Source organism: Ruditapes philippinarum, unplaced genomic scaffold, assembly GCF_026571515.1.
Source record: "Ruditapes philippinarum isolate M1 unplaced genomic scaffold, ASM2657151v2 ctg2652_1_1_1_1, whole genome shotgun sequence".
NCBI classification, from domain to species: domain Eukaryota; kingdom Metazoa; phylum Mollusca; class Bivalvia; order Venerida; family Veneridae; genus Ruditapes; species Ruditapes philippinarum.
Genome location: NW_026861368.1, coordinates 71,781 through 96,234, shown reverse-complemented (window position 1 = coordinate 96,234; position 24,454 = coordinate 71,781). Strand labels below are relative to the sequence as shown.

The 24,454-nt window shown below is 32.5% G+C and overlaps 1 protein-coding gene across 1 annotated transcript in view; it reads right to left on the bottom strand.

The window, feature by feature from the left end:
- The window catches only part of LOC132715409 (focadhesin-like), a 96,092-nt gene extending 92,972 nt beyond the window's left edge, over nt 1-3,120 (bottom strand). Inside the window, exon 1 of the mRNA XM_060698404.1 lies at nt 3,036-3,120. Coding sequence (XP_060554387.1) covers nt 3,036-3,119 — 84 coding nt within the window. The 5' untranslated portion in view covers nt 3,120. The remainder of the gene's footprint in view (nt 1-3,035) is intronic.
- Between the last annotated feature and the right edge of the window lie 21,334 nt (nt 3,121-24,454).

Here is a 24,454-nt window from a genome sequence, read left to right as displayed (position 1 = left end):
ATGACTAGTTATTTTAAAATCATTTGATGCATGACAAAGTCACAGTCCAAACACGAATGTGTGTACCTACTTACTCTATTTGTGATAATGTGAAACTTCAAAATGATAGTGTGACCTTTAAGATAGGGACGTGGTTCTTGGACGCGAAACATCGTCTTGATGTGGTAGACATTTGTTCCATGTTATTTCAAAATCTCTCAATGTATGACAAAGTTACAATCCAAACAAGAATATAGTGGGGACGCACAGACGGACAGTGCGATTTAAATATGACTCCCTTCGCGGGCATAAAAAAGAATACTGCCAAAATATCAGTACGAAAGAAATATTCAGGGTTTAGTTCCTTTTGAGTGAAGGTTGCAGCTAAACACTTGAAAAACTACTTTAAGTAGCAGCCGGAACATTTTATTCAGTTTCAGTACAATTATCATGTAAGTTAAATCACAGAAACATACTATGTTACATCATTTTCATGACTCAATCGTAAGATTAGGTAAACAACATAATTTGATCATTTTTAAATTTTATAAAAAAAAATTTCATTAGATATAGCATTACAATGACTTATATTTTGTATGGCTGAGAGTGTGTCTATAAGCTTCCTACACAATAGAACTAAAATAAATTCTGTATATCCTTAAATTTAAAGGACAGGATAGGTTTAATTACAAATCTATGGTAAACATTATGCCACAAATCTTATTTTCCCAAGTCATTTGTCAAGAAAATTCTTCCACGAAAAAAAGTACAATTTCAACCATTAATGTAGAGAAAAAAACGTTAATATCTAGGGGAAAAATAGACACTTAAATCTTTAATCACTTTTTCAGTTTCCTCATGGGTAGACCTTATCTTGTCAACAGCAGACATCTTACCAGCAGACGACATCTTTAGTGTAACTTTGGTATAATCTTGAGTCCTTTAAAAGTCATCTAAAAGCCTACACAAAATAGCTTGTTAAATCAAAGAAAAAAATCTTGCTATTCATTATTTGTTCCAGTCTATCTATTATCATAATCCCCCTGAGAAATTCAAATACCTCAATGTAAGCTATATATCTGACAGTATTTTGTGAATTTCTATTTCAAGCTCAAAAGTTGAGAATTAAGACTATGCAAAATTAATTTTCTTTTATTTTCATTATTAAATCATAATCATGCCAAACTGTTGACATTTAAATTCCTTCAGGACCAGTCCTGTTAACTATACATTACTACCTTTTGTGATTTCAATATGAAAATGCATTACTGGAACAGGAAAAAGTGTAGAGACAGAGGCTATTATTGACACAACACAGCTGTGCAGACTGACATGTCTCTATGATACAACACAACTGTGCATACTGATCTGTCTCTATGACACAACACAGCTGTGCAGACTGGACTGTCTCTATGATACAACACAGCTGTGCATACTGATCTGTCTCTATGATACAACACAGCTGTGCAGACTGGACTGTCTCTATGATACAACACAGCTGTACAGACTGACCTGTCCTTTTGATACAACACAGCTGTGCAGACTGGCCTGTCTCTATGACACAACACAGCTGTGAAGACTGACCTATAACTATGACACAACACAGCTTGGCAGACTGAACTGTCTCTATGACACAACACTGGTGTGCAGACTTGCCTGTCTCTTTGATACAACACAGCTGTGCAGACTGGCCTGTCTCTTTGAGACAACACAGCTGTGCATACTGACCTGTCTCTATGATACAACACAGCTGTGCAGACTGGCCTGTCTCTATGATACAACACAGCTGTGTAGACTGGCCTGTCTCTATGATACAACACAGCTATACAGACTTGCCTGTCTATATGATACAACACAGCTGTACAGACTGACCTGTCTCTTTGATACAACACAGCTGTACAGACTAACCTGATGATACAACACAGCTGTACAGACTGGCCTGTCTATATGATACAACACAGCTTTACAGACTGGCCTGTCTCTATGATACAACACAGCTGTGCATACTGATCTGTATGACACAACACAGCTGTGCAGACTGACCTGTCTCTATGATACAACACAGCAGTGCAGACTGGCCTGTCTCTCTGACACAACACAGCTGTGCATACTGACCTATATCTATGATACAACACAGCTGTGCAGACTGGCCTGACTCTTTAATACAACACAGCAGTGCAGACTAGCCTGTCTCTTTAATACAATGCAGCTGTACAGACTGACCTCTCTCTATGATACAACACAGCTGTACAGACTGGCCTGTCTAAAATACAACACAGCTGTGTAGACTGGCCTGTCTCTATGATACAAAACAGCTGTACCAACTGGCCTGTCTATATGATACAACACAGCTTTACAGACTGACCTGTCTCTATGATACAACACAGCTGTACAGACTGACCTGATGATACAACACAGCAGTGCAGGATAACCTGTCTCTACAATACAACACAGCTGTGACAACAACACAGCTGTGACAACTGACCTATCTCTATGACACAACACAGCTGTACAGACTGACCTGTCTATATGATACAACACAGCTGTGCAGACTGACATGTCCCTATGACACAACACAGCTGTGACAACTGACCTATCTCTATGATACAACACAGCTGTACAGACTGACCTGTCTCTATGATACAACACAGCTGTGCAGACTGACCTCAGTCTCTATTACACAACACAGCTGTACAGACTGACCTGCCCATGACACAACACAGCTGTACAGACTGACCTGTCTCTATGATGCAATACAACTGTGCAGACTGACTTGTCTCAATGATAAATTGGTGTATCTTTCTGATACAATACAGCTGTGCAGACTGACTTGTCTCTATGATAGACTGGTGTATCTCTATGATACTATACAGCTGTGCAGACTGATTTGTCTCTATGATAGACTGGTGTATCTCTATAATACAATACAGCTTTACAGACTGACCTCTATGAATTACAACATAACTGTGCATACTGGCCTGGATCTATAACGGTAACTTTGACCTGCTATAATCATTTTCTAGTACTTTCATTAAAGAGTTCAGGTAATTACAAACCTCAGGAGTAGCAGAAGACAGCAGCTGTCCCTTTGGCTTCTTCTTCTTAACATCATTGAATAGCCTTTCAATAGTCTGAAACATAAAAGAAAAGGAATTTCATCACCATTGGTATTTAGTTTAAACAATATCTTTTATCAGCAAAGTTAAAAGTTATATCACATTAAATACAGTTTACAGAGTGAGCATTGAGTTCTAAAAGCTAGATGGAAGAAATGTTTAATAACTTGTGGTTCAACCCTTTTGCTACTTTTGTGTTTATATTATGATAAAATTATATTGTAAATGTGTATGAAAAGAGCAATAAAATATGTTTAAATCAAACATAAATTCAGACCAGCGTCTAACTAAAAACCTTCTCTCCATCTATAATTTTTATATAAACTTTAAGGCACTTGTAGCCATGGCAACTACATTTGCTTATGACAAAAAAAATCAGAATATCCCCATAACCTTACCTATCCAAAGTCAAAATTTCATTGAAATTTTATTTGAAACTTATTGTCTACCCTTGTATGTAATAGAAGAATCAGCACTAGGAGCCATTGTATTTCTCAGATTCATTGAGTGAAAATTTAGATTTTTTCATCGGTAAACAATGTAATTTCATTGTTTTGCATCAAACAAATATGTCACACAGTTACGTAAACTAGAAGCTTAAATGTCTTCAGATTCTTTAAAATTTAAGATTTTTAAAATATGGATTGTTGATTCATGCACTTTACACCATCTGTAGTTTGGCCTTCGAGAATTTGCTAGAAAAATATACCAATATGTACAGGCTTATATTCTATCAAACACACTTTGAATGAGAAAAAAATATTACAAAAATAGATAAGAAAACATTTCCTAATATTGATATAGCTTGTAGTTAAAACAAAATGATTGTAACATGTGCTGTTAATGTGAAAGCAGATATGCACCAAGAACAATTATCACACAAACCTTCATGTGACATAAAAGGTAAAACATATTGCAAAGAAAAAAGGAAAATAAGAATCAAACTGTAAGTTACAATGTAAAATGCTATTAAAGTTACTATTTCAAAAAGAAAAAGGAAAAAATGTTTAAATGCAGCATTTATTTAATATCAAAATTAACATTGTTGAAAAGGCTAGTCTTGGAAGTTTATAGAATTTTATTTTAACAAACCAAAAATGATGAGACTTTGCTATCAATCAGTAAAGAGCCAGGCCAGCCTGCAGTTATATCAGTGCAGTTTGATCAGTCTCTATACTGTTGGCTGTTCATTCTTTTTTTTATTTCATACTGAAATCCTTTAAACTCACTTTGAAAGGACAGTTCCAAATACATAGTTCAACAAATCTATAACAAATATTTATCAGACAATGTTTAAACAATATTGACAGTCCTTTAGTGCCCTGGATCTCACGTCTAAGGAACATGTTCGCGAGAATGAAAGAATCTGTGTAATAAATTTGCTGTGGTTTGAATTTGGAAACATACATTAAAATTTAAAGGAATTCTGTTTACAAAATACAAAAAAGTTAGGCTGCCAATATAGAGAATGGCAAAACTTCACAGATGCACAGGCTGACCTGAATGGTGCTGTCTAGCCGAACTCTAAACTTGTAGCAAAGGCTTATCACTATCAGATCCAGATATATTTAAGGGTGTATGACATAGATGAATATATTTGTAGCTAATTTCTATTTTTTGGCTTTTACAGAAAATATATCTTGTTTAGTAGATCAAACAAAATGCATGTAGCCCTAGATGGATTTCATGAAGATCTGACAATGAGTTCTACCAAATTGTTTTTCTTCTTCTTCTTTTAGTTGGGTTTTATGTCAACCAACTCAGTAGACTTTCCAGCTTTACTGGTGGAGGAAGACCTCAGATGCACCTGTGTACATTATGTCAGGCACAAACGGGCACCTGAATAGAACTACGAACATTCTGTAAGCTAGTTGGATAGCTTTCAACACATTTAGAATAAAACAATGCTTGCACAGCTTGTGTAGTAAATGTATTTGAGTTGCGGCTCTAACCTTAACAGTGGTGAGAGGCAAGTGGTTTGAAGTCAATTCTTTAACAGTCTGAACAATTTTAAGTGTCCAACAGGGTTTTACATTAACTGTAAAGTTTCAAAAACATCTGTCCATTATTTCAGGAGCAAAAGCCTCAGGTCTACATTTTGCAAGGACCATATAAAGTTTACACAAGTAAAATTTCCTCTTTAAATTTGTGTCTAGAGGTCAGTAAACTCAAAAATATAGGTCAAATTGTCTGGCAATGTCAAGAAACCTTATTCTCATCATATATATTCAGTTGGTTTAAAACAGATAATTTCAAATATGGTTTTAGAGAGAGAACATAAGATAAGTCTAGATATTATGAATTCTTATTTAGTCCATTTTTGAGACAGTAAATTACTAGTACCATTGGTATCGCCCATGAACGGCTCAAACCCATGACTCCTGGGTTAAGTGAGGGACACCACTCTGGGTGGTGAGGGACACCTCCTTTGGTAGTGAGGGACACCACTCTGGGTGGTGAGGGACACCTCCTTTGGTAGTTAGGGACACCACTCTGGGTAGTGAGGGACACCACTCTGGGTGGTGAGGGACACCTCCTTTGGTAGTGAGGGACACAACTGCATGTAACCATAAGAAAAACATAAGGAATAACATTTTAATTTGAAAACAGCTGATAGTTGATACAAAGTTGGAAAACAAAAAACACCTAACTGTCCAGATCTTTAATGTCATCTGTTATAATTTTCATGGAAAAACATAACATGCTGGTAGACAAATGAATTGTTTAGTAAAAAATAAAATTAGTTGCTATCTTTAATTTTATTTACATCCGAATATTGTGCACAGCTCAGCATGTGTATATATTTTGCAGCTTATTTAACTGTGCTTATTTTGACGGGAATCACGTGTAAACAACTTTGTTGTGTTTGCTTCTGGAAGGCTTAATATAAAACCCTATTACAGAATCTCAAGGGAAAAGCTATTTAGTGACCTATTCTACTTATGAACGAAATCTGACGAAAACCACTTTGTTGCACCTGCTAAATATGAAACACTTATATAGTACTATATAATATAAAAGCTTTTAAGAATTGCAAATTATTTTTAGGATAAAAGTTCCTTTATAGAAACCAATATCTTGTTAACAGTTTACCTCTTTAGTAAGCATGTAAAATCCAGTACTTTACATTATTAATGTTATTGGATACATTCATTACTGATTACCTCCCTTTGGGCAACTGACAACTGAACTTAATAAGAAAAAGCTTTTGAGCATTAAACACAGTATGTGCTAGAAATATATGTTCAAAGCGTGACAATTTTTTATTTATTTTTATAAACTTTCACAGTGAGTACATACCTTCAGCGGTTCAAGTTACACCATAGAACTGATTAATTCAAGTAATTTGTTTGTTTGTTACAATTGTTTGCCTGGATAATGCCAGTACAGACAAGTTTTTCTATATATAACTTCCAGAGTGTCTACTATATTTATAATATTATCAAAGTTATAGCAAAACTTGGGAACTAAATTGTTATTTGACAGTTCAATAGTTTGTTTTATACAGAATAAAAAGCATAGATGTTGAACTGTACAATAATGCAGTATTACATTGTTATAAAACATGTTGCTTGATAAATCTCAAACTTTCTTAATATCTTTCTGAACCCTTCAAAACAACCAAACTCACAAACTTGCAACAGAAAGATGCCACATCAAAAGAAGCCTGGTTACTGCATGAAGTTTTGTTTTAGCTGAAGGTCATCTAAAATTTACCGGGAAAATTAAATGTTAATAGAATTTTCATTGGTCATTAACAGAAATGTGGGAATCTCTTTGGCTATTCTAAGATATTAGTAACATAATATAAGGAAATTACTGAAAATTTTGGTAGACACATCTAATTTTTTAATTAATCTAAAGGAGCTCCAGAAACAAACACTCTCCTTAAGTTTTTCAAGTTCTTTCACTTTCAGATATCAAAGTTCTGTTTAACCAGGTTTACTCCCACAAATTATTTTACACTGCTTTTAAAATCTCATTGTTGAGTTATAATTGTTGTCCAAAATAACAAAACATAAAATAACGTTGATGATCCTGTAAACTCATGCTCATGAAAATATAACAAAACACACACACAAAAATTATTTATCCTGTTTTCTCAGGTATTTATGTCAAATAAGTGATTGATGTTCATGATAAACAAAACTACTATCCCGAACCTGTTTCCTATATATATAGTAAATGCATGCTGGATAGTAGTTTTGTCTTCTCTCTTCCCCTTGGTATGTAAAGGTCGTTGAGAAGGCACAGGGCATCAGCAAAAGATTTGAAGACTGGGGACAGCAAAAAAGATCGGAACTTGTGCTGCGGACCAGCTGCCGATGCCCTGACTAAAGCTGAGGAGAGCGGTCCTACAAAGTAGGCTTTGGGTCGACGAAGATGGTGTGCTAGGGTGTGTTAGCCCCTAGCATGGTTAGGCGGCTTGAATAGCAGGCGCTTTGCTGATACCCTTTCATATTGTCTCAGGTTACTGTACATTCAGGTTCTCATTGACCGCCGTACAGTGACCTATTTTTGGCTCAAAATTCATATCTTTGGCTAATACTCTGTTGAAATTGAATCGAGGTAAATTATCACCACTTTGTGCTTCAAAATTTACTCTTTAAGGGCATGACTGTCGATGTGTTCAGGGTCCGTACTCGACAGCTAAAGCTGCATTTTGTGCCCTTACGGGCGGATGGACCCCCATTAAGCATAGACTACAGACAGATAGTAATCTTGTTCATAATGATAAAGGAGAGATTATTTTATGATCATTTGACCATTTTGGCAATACAAATGTGCCGAACACCTGTATTTCCGATTATTAAAACCAACTTTCCATCATGGGGGCAGACAGACAGACAGATGGTTCATTTACTATATACCAGTGAGGGCACCAAGAACTCTTATCAATGTCAGATAGTCTTATACATACAACCAATGTACATGAACCTTTTTCTGCAATGCCTAATTTTGACAATAAGCAAATTATAACAAAGACAAGCAAATTATGTCAAAGACAATCTAACAGTACCATACCAATATCCTTAAAGCATTAGCGACACAAAATGATGCTTGATTATAGGAGATTATTCTTGACATATACCTGTATAAATCATTATTCAAATATGTTCCTTTCACCTTTTCCCAATTTCCCTGATGAAAAGAAATCAGTACTGTCTCTCCAATCTTCATCAGTATATACAAGAATAATGTCAACATTTCTATTATCTTATAAAACAATCAGTGTAGCATCAACTAAAAGTATTTACAAAATGAGACACAATCACATGGGAATGGCTACAATTCTAGAGATGTGAAATATCTCAGAGATATTAATAACAATAGTTATAATAATCCATCGGAGATTTACACATTACTGGTAATGAACTACAGGCTACAGTCAACTATAAACAGTCAGCCAAGTTTTATCTGTAACTAATGCTATGTCAAAGCATTTGACTTATGTTCAGTTTATTTCATTAGAACAACATTCAACCAGCATAAAATATTACAAATCATTTTGCAAACACATTCATTTACTTCATTTTCAAGCATAAAACCTTCTTGTCAAATAAATTTTGTGTATGATAGCATGCTTCACTTTTCTCTGTGCTGGATATTATAAGTGGAACAAAGTCTATCAAAAGCAATTCTAAAGTCAAACATTGATGGCAGAATATTGTCTGAATAAATCATCATCTTCTTTGACAAAATTCATACCTGACCTTAACAGTCAAGGTCATTTACAGATCAAGGTCATACTGAAATTATTCAAAATGATGGTGTTGTCATAAGTGTTGTTTTGTCACAGCATGAATCAAACCTGTTCATAATTAAGAAGTTTACAAAGTTACTTTTTAAGCTTAATTTGAAAATATAACCTTGAAAGGTTAAGGTAATATTTAATTAATATTATCATGACAGTTTTGTCTTAAAGAGTTCTTCTTAAATTGACCATTGAGGTCAAGGTCATTGATAAGTTTATGTCACTGTCTACTTGTAAACTTGTAATAGCAAATTATATCAACAAGACAGCGACACTCGACTATTCAAAAAAATTGTCATTGAGTATAATAATGCTTACCTATATGAATACATAAAATTGTCCGAAAAGGTACAAAGGCTTGTTATTAAGTTGTTTTATTGAGTAAATCACTGCTTTATTATTATGAATGCATAAAATTGTCCCAAAAAAGGCACAAACCCTTCAGTAGATATGGAGATACCAGCTTACAAGCAAAAACTTTACCAAGGATTTCTAAGTCGAAAAAGGGGCATAATTATGCAAAAAAAACATATCAGAGTTATGGGACTTTTGCCAATCAAGTAAGATAATCACAGAGAACAAGTATGTGAAGTTTCAATCCATTCCCTTCAGTAGTTATGGACATACTTGCTTACACGCAAAAACTTAACCAAGGATTTCTAAGTCAAAAAAGGGGCATAATTATGCAAAAAAGCAAATCAGAGTTATGGGACTTTTGCCAATCATGTTAGAATAAATGTGTGAGATCTAATGTTAAGTTTATACTCTAGAAGCAGTCTGTTATTGTCACCTTGATATTTATAATCTAAGATCATCAAGAAAATATGGCCATTTTTTGTTTACTTTTACTCACTTAAAACACACATTGTATCAAATTATGAATTATATACTGAAATGAATCTAAAATCAATCCATATAAATACTGCTCATGTGACTTTTACATAAAGATTGTTCTAATAAAAATTCTGAATTTACCAGTATAAACATTTGATATAGATATTTCTTAACTTTTCTTAAATACTGTTTTCCTTTTTTTGTAATTTTTATAGGATTTTTTTTGTTGATAATGCTGACAGCTGAAAGTGTCGCTGTCTGTAAAAATAAATTTCTTGGAAAATGTTTTTTTTTTATTAACTGAGGCAATATAAAAGCAATAAAGAAAGAATTTCCTCAAATTATTTTGACCATTAATAATGACTTGCAAACAATGTAAATAACATATCATTTTGTAAAAGATCTATATGTCACAGGTGTAAATTTCTTCCTAATTAATTCTCTTATATTCTTCAAGACAAAAAAAAACAACAACATACTAAGATGTTATTTTAAGAACAAATTATGGCATTTACAAGTTATAAGTACATAAAATTTCTTATTAATTGATTGGTTAAGGTGAATTATATTATTACAATATTATAGCATGGCACTGGTATATTTGAAAACAGTATCTGTATACTGTATAATAAATGACCCCCTCACCCTCCACCCCCTGCACCCCAATTGTAAAAGTAAAAGAATTACTAAGACATTAGAAGTTTATCACAAATCCAAAGAAATCAGCCTAAATTTAAACAAAACTAGTGCTCCCAGTAAATCTGTTGCGATTATTGTTGTCTTCAGGTTAGTACTAGACTAGGCAACAGGTATCTGTCAAATGGAAGGAACTACAAACAACTATCATGGTCAACCAAAATATTTCTAGGGAGCATAAAAAGCATATTTTCTGTCTATAATGAATGACAGTTTGTATAAAAATTAAAAAGGCTATTACTTCATCTAACCATTGGAAACATTTAAATGTTAACACATTGTCTTAAAGAAGCTAATTTTTTCTTACCTCTAAAAAATTCCAAATCATTTCAATACGTTTAATGAAGTGGAAAGTACACTGATGTTACATACAACATTTCTTGACTTGAATTGTTTGGACTTCAAGACAAGAAAATCAACAAATTTGTAAACTGCCAAAGATGTTTAAAAGAGAACAAATATTTGAAAGAAAATCTGTTATTTGTATGAATATTGTATGAAATTGCTACTTGTATGAATATTGTATGAAATTGCTATTTGTATGAATATTTTATGAAATTGCTATTTGTATGAATAATGTATGAAATTGCTATTTGTATGAATATTGTATGAAATTGTTATTTGTATGAATATTGTATGAAATTAAATAATCACAATAACTGCAGAACCTATAAAAGGCACATGTTTGCATATAAACCAATTTTTAAAAAGACACTTAAATATTTTCCTTACTTAAAATTAGTTTTCAAAAGTGAGCATTATATTTCTTTCTAAAAGTCTTTATCTGAAAATAAAAGAAAACAACTAAAGTTTTACTAAACACCTAAGCTAAATACCTTAGCTCAGTTCCAGTAAAGGAAATTCTTTAATTCTTTTAAGAGATCTCCATTTTAAAATCTATCTTTCAGCCTCAGTGGCCCTAATATTCAAGTGATGTAACCCTTAGCAAAAAAAAACAATCATTATTTTTGCCTTTGAATTTTTACTTCATACAGAGATAAAACTTCAAAGCAAATTTAGTCACTTAGCACAGAATCTTCAGGTAAATGTGATTTAGTGACCCACTCAAATTTTAAACTAAATCTGATGAAAACCACTAGGTTGCAGCAGTTGAATAAATACATGTATAGTATTACAAAATATAAAAGTTTTAAAGAATTGCAAATTCTTTATAAATATTGAAGTTCCTTTATGAAAAGAAATCTTTAGGGAACAGTTTACCTCTTTAGGAATCATGTAAAATGGAGTTATTAAGTGTTATGTAATTTGATACATTCATTACTGATTGCCTCCCTTTACAAAGTCCATGCCTGAAACCCATCAAGCATCCCTAAAATATCTATAAAAAAGAAGAAAATTGTTGGTTTGTTTATATCAAGTTTTCACATATTTATTTCTCAGATTATTACATTATACAATCATTAAGTTCAAATTACATTCTAAATCTGCCAATAATTACAATACAATTTGTTTTGTTTGTTTGTTTCCAGTGACATCTGGATGATACCTGTACCAGCAAGATTGTCTTTGCATTTTAAAATCAAATCAAATGTAACTCACTATATTAAACTGACATTTGCAAATTTAAGTTATTTCAAGAAAGATAAAATTAAAGTTCTAAACATGCTGAAAACCACAAGTTAAATGCGGCATTCAGCTTTTCTGTTATTTTTGTATAAATTGTTTTATATAATTGTCAAATCAAAATTAATAAGATGGAAAATAAAGTATGCCATTGATAAAAATACATAAACAAAAAGGAAATCCATAAACATCTCTAATCTACTGGTCCACTCTCTATGTGCAAATTTATTAGTAAAGTGAACAACTTGTTTCCCAATCTTCTATTATTTTTTTTAATGAACGTCACCGACAAACTATATATAGATCTTTAGGTGTTGTTTTGAAAATCGATTAACAGTGATGAAATGCATCATTTCTAAAAAATCAAAGTATGAATACACCAAAATTTAAAAGGTTATGATCAAGGTAACATCGCCATAACTGTAAACAATATCTCTATTTTCTCTTCAAAAAAAAAAATAGCGATTATCTTTTTACCATGAAATTCATTATAGATAGAGAATACCATTTTTAGGATTAGCATACTTATTATGTTCAAATATGCATTTGTCAACACTCATCCTCAACATTTCTATATATTATTATAATTATATTAGATTTGTACACTAATGAATTGGAGTGTAGCGATTGCTTTCTTTGTGCGGCTTTCTAAAACATGATCAAGTATACAAATTACAGGTTTCTTGTAATTACCAGTAATATTAATAAACTGATGTTTAGATAGAAACTAGAAATGTGTCATCATGCCACGGATGCCCCCGCATGCAGCCAAAATTTCAGATGGTGCATTATTTTTTTTTTTTCATTTTAAGTTCAAAGCCCTTAAAACTTTTCAATGTTAACACAAACCATTTTCATACAATGTTCAAGGCAGTGAAATTATTCAGTCTTAACCTTTTAAAAATAGCATATTGCATATTTGTAGCCAAAATAATGGCTAAAAGTATGAGTGCTGAAACTGAAAATTTTTCCAACATTCAGGAAAGATAAGTTTGTCCAAAATCATTGAACCACGACCAAATTCAAACTTAAACTGCTTATTTCTAAGATGTATCTATAATTATTATTTTCAAAGTGAAAGGGACATAACTCTGCCAAAAAATCATCAAACCATGACCAAATTCCAACTTGACCTGCCCATTCCTTTGACATATCCATATGTCAAATTTAAGTTGAATATGTAACACTGTTGGGTAGATAATGAACAGAAACTGTAAATTTCATATTATTTTCAAAGTGAAAGGGGCATTACTCTGCCAAAAATCATCAAACCATGACCAAATTCGAACTTGGCCTGGGCATTCCAAAAACATATCCATATGTCAAATTTGAGTTGAATGTGTTGTACCATTGGGGAGATAATTAACGGAAACTGAAAATTTCATATTACTTTCAAAGTAAAAGGGGCATAACTCTGCCAAAAATCATTGAACCATGACCAAATTTGAACTTGACCTGCGCATTCCTTTGACGCATCCATATGTCAAGTTTGAGTTGAATGTGTTGTACCGTTGGGGAGATAATGAACGGAAACTGAAATTTCATATTATTTTCAAAGTAAAAGGGGCATAACTCTGCCAAAAATCATCGAACCATGACCAAATTCAAACTTGACCTGTATTTTCTCATGACATCCATATGTCAAGTTTGAGTTGAATGTGTTGTACCGTTGGGGAGATAATGAACGGAAACTGAAATTTCATATTATTTTCAAAGTAAAAGGGGCATAACTCTGCCAAAAATCATCAAACCATGACCAAATTCGAACTTGACCTGTATTTTCTCATGACATATCCATATGTCAAATTTGAGTTGAATGTGTGCAACCGTTCTTAAGATAATGAACGGAAACTGATGATGACGGAATGACAGAATGACGGAAGGATGGAACAGAGTAACACTATATGCCCCGGCCATTACATGGCGGGGGCATAAAAACAAAAGAGTGTGTAGGTACGATAGTTCATAGCACTCAGAACAGGTCTGCTTAGTATTTACAGACCAGTTGGCCTTTTAAAAATCTAGATTACTACACTTTCTCATTTTCAAATCGCCACCAATCACTACACCTTTCAAATCGCCCCCGTGTCTGTAAATGCTATGCAGACCTATTTCTCCTATGGTAACTATTGCTATCACCTATTTCTACTAATCTAGTTTCATCCCAGTAAAGTTAAATTATGGTCAAAGTTTGGTGACATTAAGGTGAGATATTGTCATAATGTTTCACAATATGATTGTTTGTTGTTAGACTGCTAGTTATTATGTGTGATTCACACACTGTAAACACTGCTCTAATTGGTTACCTTAGACCTAATTGGCTTCAAATTGGTACTTAGACCTAATTGGCTTTAGCAATTAGATCAACTAAATAATGATTAAAATGAGAAAAATTGCAATACAGCACTATTAAAGCTGCACATTTCTAAACAGAAGTATCAATGGAAATCAGAGATTTAGTTCTCTTTTTTGTGCTATCCTTAATATGATGTACTTGATGTGGTTACATTTCTCATACATGTTTTACTGTTTTATTGTTTTTATCATATATTAGATATGTTTCACCATGTTATGGCATAATACTTAAGTAAATCTATCTATCCAGCTATTAAAATTTTCATTTCATCCTCTGAATGTAACTTGCCTAAAAAGAGGATAACAAGAGCACCACTACATGTGTAGTTGGAGCATTATATGCCCGAAAGTGAATTCTTTTTAGTAAGGATGAAGCATTTGTAAGACATGGAAATTAAATAAAATATTACCTCCTTCAAATAACAATCCTCATATAAGTTTGAATATTGTGGGCCAAATGGAACTTAAGTTATGGTTTCAGTTTATAGGTAATAGTGACCATGACCTTTGACCTTGTGACCCCAAAATCAATAGGGGTGTTCTACCCAATATGGACAAACATCCTATGAAGTTTGAACACTGTTGGCCAAAAGGAACTTAAGTTATGTTCCGGAAACTGTTTTCGGTTTCAAAGTAATAGTGACCTTGACCTGTGACCTTGTGACCCCAAAATCAATATGGGTCTTCTACCCAATATAGACAATAATCTATGAAGTTTGAATATTGTGGGCCAAATGGAACTTAAGTAATATGCCCAAGAAACTGTTTTCAGTTTTACAGTAATAATGACCTTGACCTTTGGCCTTGTGACCCCAAAATCAATAAGGGTATTCTACACACTATCAACAATCATTCTATGAAGTTTGAACCCTTTAGGCCAAATGGGACTTAAGCTATTCTCTAGAAACTGTTTTCAGTTTTCAGGTAATAGTGACTTTGACCTTGTGACCCCAAAATCGAAATGTGTGTTCTACTTAATATGGACAATCATCCTATGAAGTTTGAACACTGTGGGCCAAATGGAACTTAAGTTAAGCCTGGAAACTATTTTCAAAGGTAATAGTGACCTTGACCTTTGACCTTGTGACCCCAAAAAATCAATAGGGGATTTCTACCCAATATAGACAATCATCCTATGAAGTTTGAATATTGTGGGCCAAATGGAACTTAAGCTATGCTCCGGAAACCAAATTGCTAACAGAGGGATGACGGACTCCAGGGGGTATAACATATGCCCGAAATTCTCTCCGGCATATAAAAGGAAACTCAACATGCTGATTTTGTAAAATGGATTAGCAAAGCTTTGTATCTGGAACAGTCTATTCAAAGTTTAAGGGGTTTCAATATCAGAATACAAAAATTGAGGTATCAAAGCTACAGAGCCTAGTCAAATTACACACGTGTGTAGGCAGGCCTGGCTCTACACAATTTCAGTTCCAGAAGGTTAAGTGTTAAAGACAATGTACTTTTACATCAAAATAAAAAGCATTGGAGACAGTGAATGTATATGATTCATATGCATTATTTCTCTCCCTCACTGTGGCAGATATAAACATTATTTAAATGTGTTCCTTTCACTTTTTCCTGACTTTCCCCGACTTCCCACAATGAAAAGAAATCAGTACTGTCTCTCCAATCTTCATCAGTATGAACAAGAATAATGTCAACATTTCTATTATCTTATAAAACAATCAGTGTAGCATCCACTAAAAGTATTTACAAAATGAGACACAATCACATGGGAATGGCTACAATTCTAGAGATGTGAAATATCTCAGAGATATTAATAACAATAGTTATAAATAATCCATCGGAGATTTACACATTATTAGTAATGAACTACAGGCTACAGTCAACCATAGACAGTTTTATCTGCCATCACAACTTAAAATACATAAAAACATTCTATACTTCTGACCAATTGATACCTTAGTAATAGCAAACCATTTTTAGGGAATGGATTGTGAGACTTTCCAGCATTTCTCAGATGACCCTCTATTAGCACTGACTTAATTAAGAAATGATCAACATTTAAAGATTAGATGCCTTTGTTTGGGAATATAATAATTTTTCATATTCTAGTATGCCCATCTCTTTTATATACTTGTTGATGATGCTAAGTATTTGCATCCATCTTCTCAACCCTTATCCATTAACCATACTGTACTAAGTGTTATTGAAATGTTGTCATTGTCAATTGATTTAATGTACATCAACAGAACAACAAGTGACTGGTTTGATCTACTGTATGTGGTGTTTAGCTGATGTTTACCGCTGGAAACATGATACTGAAGTAATCATCTCACTAAATTATCTTGTTTTGTTGCAAGAGGTCACAGAAGAATCACAAAACTTTCATTTGAATGACAAGATGATTCTCTCAGTAGACAATAATAAGCTGGACAACTTGAAGTCATCATGTTTTTCTTTATAATCTTTATAATGGTTAAAAAAATACCTTCCCCTTACAATTTCTTATTTGTATTTATTTGATTCCCAGGTCACTTTCTTCGTGATTGATCATGAAATCTTTTCTACAGTCTTTCGCACTGCAGAAGTGCTCTGGTATGTACATAAGTTTTAGTTCCTTGCGAAAGTGAAGTACTGGTAAACAGCCTGCCAAGGAACGTAGCTGTGGCTGAACTGTGCTCTGGAAAATTCAATGTGCAACGTGATTCGGAGTGGAAACAACCAACTGAAATGTGTCCAAAGGAACCTCGCATTGCATTACTTGCCTTAACTAATAACAAGCTGAAGGCACAGATGGACAACCTGACCCCATTAGGGTATGCTCCTACTTGCCCTATATTGATCAGATATGGGTAACAAACTGTATGCACAGACAGCCTGACCCAGTTATGGTATGCTCCTTATCTTGCCCAACAAGATGTAGGCAGGGATGGACAGACGGACCCATCATGGCATGTTCCTCTTTTTGATTTGGGGCACAAATGCAAATATTCTACCTTTATGTCATACATATCTCTTTGTGTCATGTACAATATCAACATATTGTCCTGTCAGTGCAGTAATGGATTAAGTCCTTTAAAATTTAATAGAAGTTAAACAGTTATAATGCACTAAGGTGATGATATACAACATCTGTTTCCATAAATAGAGCATTATATCTTTTGTTTGAAGATGAATCTTATTCACTGATAAATATACATGTTGCATAAGAAAGTAATAATCTATATACTTGACATAAATATGTTTAAATAAAATGTTACTTTCTTTATCTTATATTCAAATAGCAATTTTCAAGCAACAAATCATATGTTATTGTGTTTCTTTCTTATCACATTATTTCCATGAAAAGGCACTATCATATCACAAAGTTTCCATGAAAAAGCACTATCATATCACAAAGTTTCCATGAAAAGGCACTATCATATCACAAAGTTTCCATGAAAAGTACAATCACATCATAGTTTAAATGAAAAGTACTGTCATGTCACAATGTTTTCATGATTTATCACCATTTTTTCATGGACATATCACAATGGCTTCTTTTGAAAAGAAACATTATATTGTAATGTTTCCTTGGAAAGTACCATCAAATTGCTTCCATGGAAAATACTGCAGAATCATTATTGTTATTTTTATAAATGCAAAATTGCTTTAAAAAATACTAAATATATATTATAATTTTTCCTCGAAAAATACTTCAGTAGGAAAAATACCCTCATTACTCACATTATACACAAATTATAAATTATACAAATTACAAAATTAATGTTATACATGTTTTGTTTTGTATCATTCTTTCTAGACCCTGTGTCGCATGATAATCACATAAGCTGAACATTAGTCATTGCCATTTCCTTTGGCATGTCACTTGTTTACATCGACAGCTCAAAATTCTGTCATAAGTTGAGACCAATACAGGGGTTAAAGTCTGCATGTCTCCAAGTTTTAACACACATCCCTTCAACTTTGACTTACCAAAGTTCTACTGTACTTAAAGATTGGATGAATCTCCATTAATGCTTCTTTTCCTGATGCCATGCAAATGGTATTGCAATTCTCCTTTCAGGGATAAATAAACATGTCTGAACTGATCAAAGTTTCCATTTATTATATAATAAAATAAGAATTACATATAAAAGGATATTAGGTTTTGAATTTACCTCATTTGGTAAGTAAACTAAAGCTTAATATCTGTGTCTCCACCACTCATTATTCTTCATTCTTATGTATTTACAATACAACAATCTTATTACAGCTTAGATTTTATGAAATTATAGTAATTGTAATTTGTAAATATTATACAAAGGTCATCTTTTATCTAATTAAAGGAGCACTAATCAAGATGCATGCTAGTTGTTATGAATATTAAATTCCATAATTATTGTAATGTATATTTATGAAGCATTTTAAATATTAAAACCATTGAAAAGCCTACAAATAATGAGGACAAGCAAATTCATTTACTTAATTCACGCTGCTTTAATTATAATACAAAGCACACACAAAATTAAGCAGTGTTAAGAACAACGGCATCCTTTTGGTACGAGATGATATTAAAATATTTTTTCAGACAAATTTAATCCATTTAGGCACAAGGTTTTTTGTAAGGTTTAATTGTCTAAAAATTTTAATAGGAAGGTTATAAATGAGTTATCTTCTGTAGTTACTAATTCTGACAGAAATACCAAAAGGCACTTAAAATCTGGAAAAAATGTACATAAGTAACCAAATTTTTTGTAATCTAAAAATGCTTTTGAACAAGAGCAACCGCTGGGCCATTGCAGCACTCCACATTATTACTTGTTCTAAAAGCAAACAAATAAACAATTTAAACAAATCTTAAAGAAAAAAGTTAAGTTTTCCTTAGGTCTGTCTAGTCAGACTTAAATTTTTTGCCAGTATGAATCCTTTCCAAAAATAAATGATGTAAAGAAAATATAATAAAAAATCAATCGTCATTTGATTCATATATCAGAGAAGAAAAGAAAAGAAAAATGAAAAGGTCAATGTCGACATAAAAGAGCCAAGGCCAATTTAAGTTTGATATACATGAAAGTTTTGTTATAACATTAAGTCAATCCATTCAAAAACTAGAACTGCCACTGTCATGGCGTGAATATCCCGCATACCACTTTGTCAGAATCAACAGTGGCCATTTAGAGCTCAAGGAAAACCTGACCCTGCCAAATCTGAGGTTACTAAGCCAGTGCATTGCTAAGTTATGTATTCTACATGCTTCAAATGTGAAAATGTCAAAATCAATACATTGCGGTCAGGCATTCATAAGCAATTGAGGGGAAAAGCTTTTTTTAGTCAAGGTACCTGTTATCTTGACCTTTGACCTAAAAATCAATAGGGGTCACCTTATGGTCATGTTCAACCTCCATGCCAAATATGAAGACTGTGGGTCAAAGGAATCTTAAGTTAATGGGCGGACAAACTTTTTGAAGTCAAAGTCCATGTGACCTTTACCTTTGACCTGGTGGCCTCAAAATCAATAAAGGTCACCTACTAATCATGACTAACCTTCACCCCAGATATGAGGACTGTGGGTCAAAGGAATTTAAAGTTTTTGGGCGGACAAGCTTTTTGAAGTCAAAGTCCCTGTGACCTTGACCTTTGACCCAGTGACCTCAAAATCAAAAGGGGTCATCTACTTATCATGACTAACCTCCATGCCAAATATGAAGACTGTGGGTAAAAGGTTTTTTAAGTTATTAGGGAGGACAAACTTTTTGAAGTCAAAGTCCCTGTGACCTTGACCTTTGCCCTGGTGATCTCAAAATCAATAGGAGTCATCTACTCATCATGACTAACCTCCATGTCAAATATGAAGACTGTGGGTCAAAGGAATCTTAAGTTATTGGGCGGATAAGCTTTTAGAAGTCAAGGCCCCTGTGTCCTTGACCTTTGACCTGGTGATCTCAGAATCAATAGGGGTCATCTACTCATCATGACTAACCTCCATGCCAAATATGAAGACTGTGGGTCAAAGGAATCTTAAGTTATTGGGAAGACAAGCTTTTTGAAGTCAAGGCCACTGCTGTGACCTTGACCTTTGACCTGCTGACCTCAAAATCAACAGGGATCATTTACTCATCATGACTAACCTTCAAGGCCATTTATGGATAAAGGTCAAGGTAAGTCTGGTCTTTTCAAATTGGCAACGTGCTGTGGCCAAGTATGAAGACAATAAAACAAGAATTTGAAATTTTATTTATGATCACGGTGCAAGTTTGTGGACAGCAACAACAATGGCAACATAGACATGACTGTAACAATACCAGCTCTATTTTTTTTAAAAATTGTGCCAACATCTATTTGAATGCTGCAATTAAGGTCATGATCAAAAGGGATGAATATTTGCCACTGAAATAAATTGTAAAAAAAGAAGGAAACTTATTTTATTGAAAAAAAAATGTATCATTTTTTGTTTTGAAATTCTGTTAAAATTTCTTACTTAAGCAGCTGATTAGTGCCCACTATATGCCAATCAACACAAAATGGTTAACTGTTTTTACCTTTCTATTCTGGTACTTGGAAAATCTTTAAAATAACAAGTTAATAAGTCTTCAAATTTTAAGCATAACCAGTCCATTACATCAATTCAACTAGATAAAGATTATTGCATTCGATTCATGGGGACAATAAAACAGAATACTCAACAGAACAAAGTATAATCTCAAATACAGTAAACAAATGAAGTAAATCTATCATTTTAATGTTTAGCCAATAAAAATGATCAATAAAACACACTTGACCAATAGAAATACAGGTCATTCAAAAAACATTTATCCAGATCAATTATTAATCATTAATTACAGAAATATCCCATCATATTCAATGGCTCACTCAAGTCAATAATTGTTATATTATATGAAACAGTTAAGATTAAAGAAATAGTTTTTCATATAATATAATTATTTTTATATTGGTCTACCAATCATCATTTGCAAAACAATACATTTGTAAACCATCTTTTCTTTTGAAAGGGAGCGTCATAGTCAATATTTTCCTTTGAAATTAACCTTTTAATAAAACTGACCAACCAATAGACTTCTTAAATGAGATACTGTATTTTGATATCTTTAGAACGACTGCCACTTCTTAAAGCATTTTCAAAGAGATCCACAAACTCCCAAGTGTTACAAGTCTCTAAGTCTAACTGGGAACATACTGGTGTCTATATTATTATGCCTTGTGTTTGCTTCAATGTGTGGGCCACATCCGAATTTGGGACATAAAATAAATAAAATACAGAATCCAAATTTGGGACAATACAGAATCAACAGGAAGCCAAAAGGTTCCACCTTTGTGATTCAGATTTATTACAGTTTGGGTCTTGAATTAACTTCAACAGTATAATGTAATATACACTTTGGGTCTTGAATTTAACTTCAACAGTATTATGTAATATACACTTTGGGTCTTGAATTTAACTTCAACAGTATTATGTAATATACACTTTGGGTCTTGAATTTAACTTCAACAGTATTATGTAATATACACTTTGGGTCTTGAATTTAACTTCAACAGTATTATGTAATATACACTTTGGGTCTTGAATTTATCTTCAACAGTATTATGTAATATACACTTTGGGTCTTGAATTTATCTTCAACAGTATTATGTAATATACACTTTGGGTTTGAATTTATCTTCAACAGTATTATGTAATATACACTTTGGGTCTTGAATTTATCTTCAACAGTATTATGTAATATACACTTTGGGTTTGAATTTATCTTCAACAGTATTATGTAATATACACTTTGGGTCTTGAATTTATCTTCAACAGTATTATGTAATATACACTTTGGGTATTGAATTTATCTTCAACAGTATTATGTAATATACACTTTGGGTTTGAATTTATCTTCAACAGTATTATGTAATATACACTTTGGGTTTGAATTTATCTTCAACAGTATTATGTAATATACACTTTGGGTCTTGAATTTATCTTCAACAGTATTATGTAATATACACTTTGGGTATTGAATTTATCTTCAAAGGTATTATGTAATATACACTTTGGGTCTTGAATTTATCTTCAACAGTATTATGTAATATACACTTTGGGTATTGAATTTATCTTCAACAGTATTATGTAATATACACTTTGGGTTTGAATTTATCTTCAACAGTATTATGTAATATACACTTTGGGTCTTGAATTTATCTTCAACAGTATTATGTAATATACACTTTGGGTATTGAATTTATCTTCAACAGTATTATGTAATATACACTTTGGGTCTTGAATTTATCTTCAACAGTATTATGTAATATATACTTTGGGTCTATTATGTTGTTTCAAGTGACATGATCCTCAAACATGATGATAGATGATTAAAGTAGCTACAACAAATTTTACAATACCAGCATCTCTTTTTAGTTATTGCAGTATTGCACTGACCTGATGAAATGATTTAAAACATGTTACACCTAACCAAAGTAACACATCATTCATCATCACATTTATACAGTAAGCAGTAATTTTGCAATGATCCAAATGAAAATCAGTTCAAAATATTTTATATGATAATTAAACTATTATTGCATTGCAAATGTAAGGAAATAAACACCAAAATGGAAATCTGTTGGAAATTTGTCTGGATTAATCAAAATTAATCTTTCATTTCAGAAAGAGACCCATTTCATGAAATTTTTCCGCAATATATTTTATCTTAATTATCATGAAGATAACAAGTGGCATGAACTTGTCACAAATCAAAGCTTTTATTCAAACATGTCAAGCTATAATCATACTGTTTCAAGAATCATAATAGGAAAAAATAAATTATTGAATGAAATACAGAGCAAGTACAGTCTGTTTTCAATTCATACAGAATGACAGTGTACCATACAGAATGACAGTGTACCCTACAAATCCAAGGAATTCAAAAACCTTGCTGTGCACAGCACCTCATTACAGTTAACATTTTTGCCATGTATTAATCAAGGTAAAACAAAATATAGAGCCCTCACACCATTGTTAACAGAATGATGGTCATGATGACAAGACCCTGAAATTACTTCTGGGATATAAAAATCAGAAGCAACAATAAATATGGCATGCCTATTGCCTAACTTTGTTTATGTTGACTTCTCCCATTGAAATAATGTCAGGTATGTTAAATGGTTATAGCACCAATGATGAATGTGTCATTTTGAGTTATTGTACTGTTGTATTGACCTAATGAATTAAATTTCAAACATTTTTACATGACTATACTTACATAGCAGCAAACTGTTGAAATATAAATTACTATACTCCTCTCTCAAATAGCAGAAAATGCAGCAAACAGTGGGGAGGACTGATAACTGTAGGGTATTCTATAAATTATCAATAGGCCGTCTTTATACAGCCAGCCTATCATGGTGATATAGAATCACTCTCTCCCTCTCTCTCTCTCAATGACTGTTGCCTGTAATCACCAAGCTGTGTACAATACTGTACATCATGTGCAATATTGCCTTTTCTAGTGTGAAAATACATACAAAAATTTAACAACAAATACCCACATATTTGTCAGAATAACAACAACAAAACGAAGGGAACATTTCTAGCCATTCAACGGGAAAACTTTAAAATTTTCAGAGAAGCAGAGATTTACGAACTAATATTTAACTTTTGAGAAATAACTTTTCTAAATTCGTTAAGAATAGTGATTGGATATTAGTTTTCAATTTTTTAACATAGTTACATTTCTAAAATATATTGTATATATAATATTATATAATATATAGTGTATATATTAATATTGTGAATTTGATTTGTTGTACTTAGTACTTTTTTTCTTCGTTGGAACAATTCTATATCTTAATTGGAGGACTGGAGTTTATAACAGGAATACTTCAAAATGTAAGTAAACTCATTAGATATATTATTTTCTCTGAAATTACTTACTTTTAATTACTTATTTATAGTAAATTTCTATTAATTTCTATTTAATTCCCAATTATGAGGAATATATTTTTATAGATTTAAACATGAAATGTTATTGACCAAGATTGAGAAATTTTAATTCTGTAAAAAAAGGGGAAAAAACAATACTGAATATTAAAACATCAAAATGAAAAATTTCTATATTAACTCAAGAATCCGTATATTTAAATTACATGATAAACGATAATCTTTTCAAAAATTTAAATTCAAAAG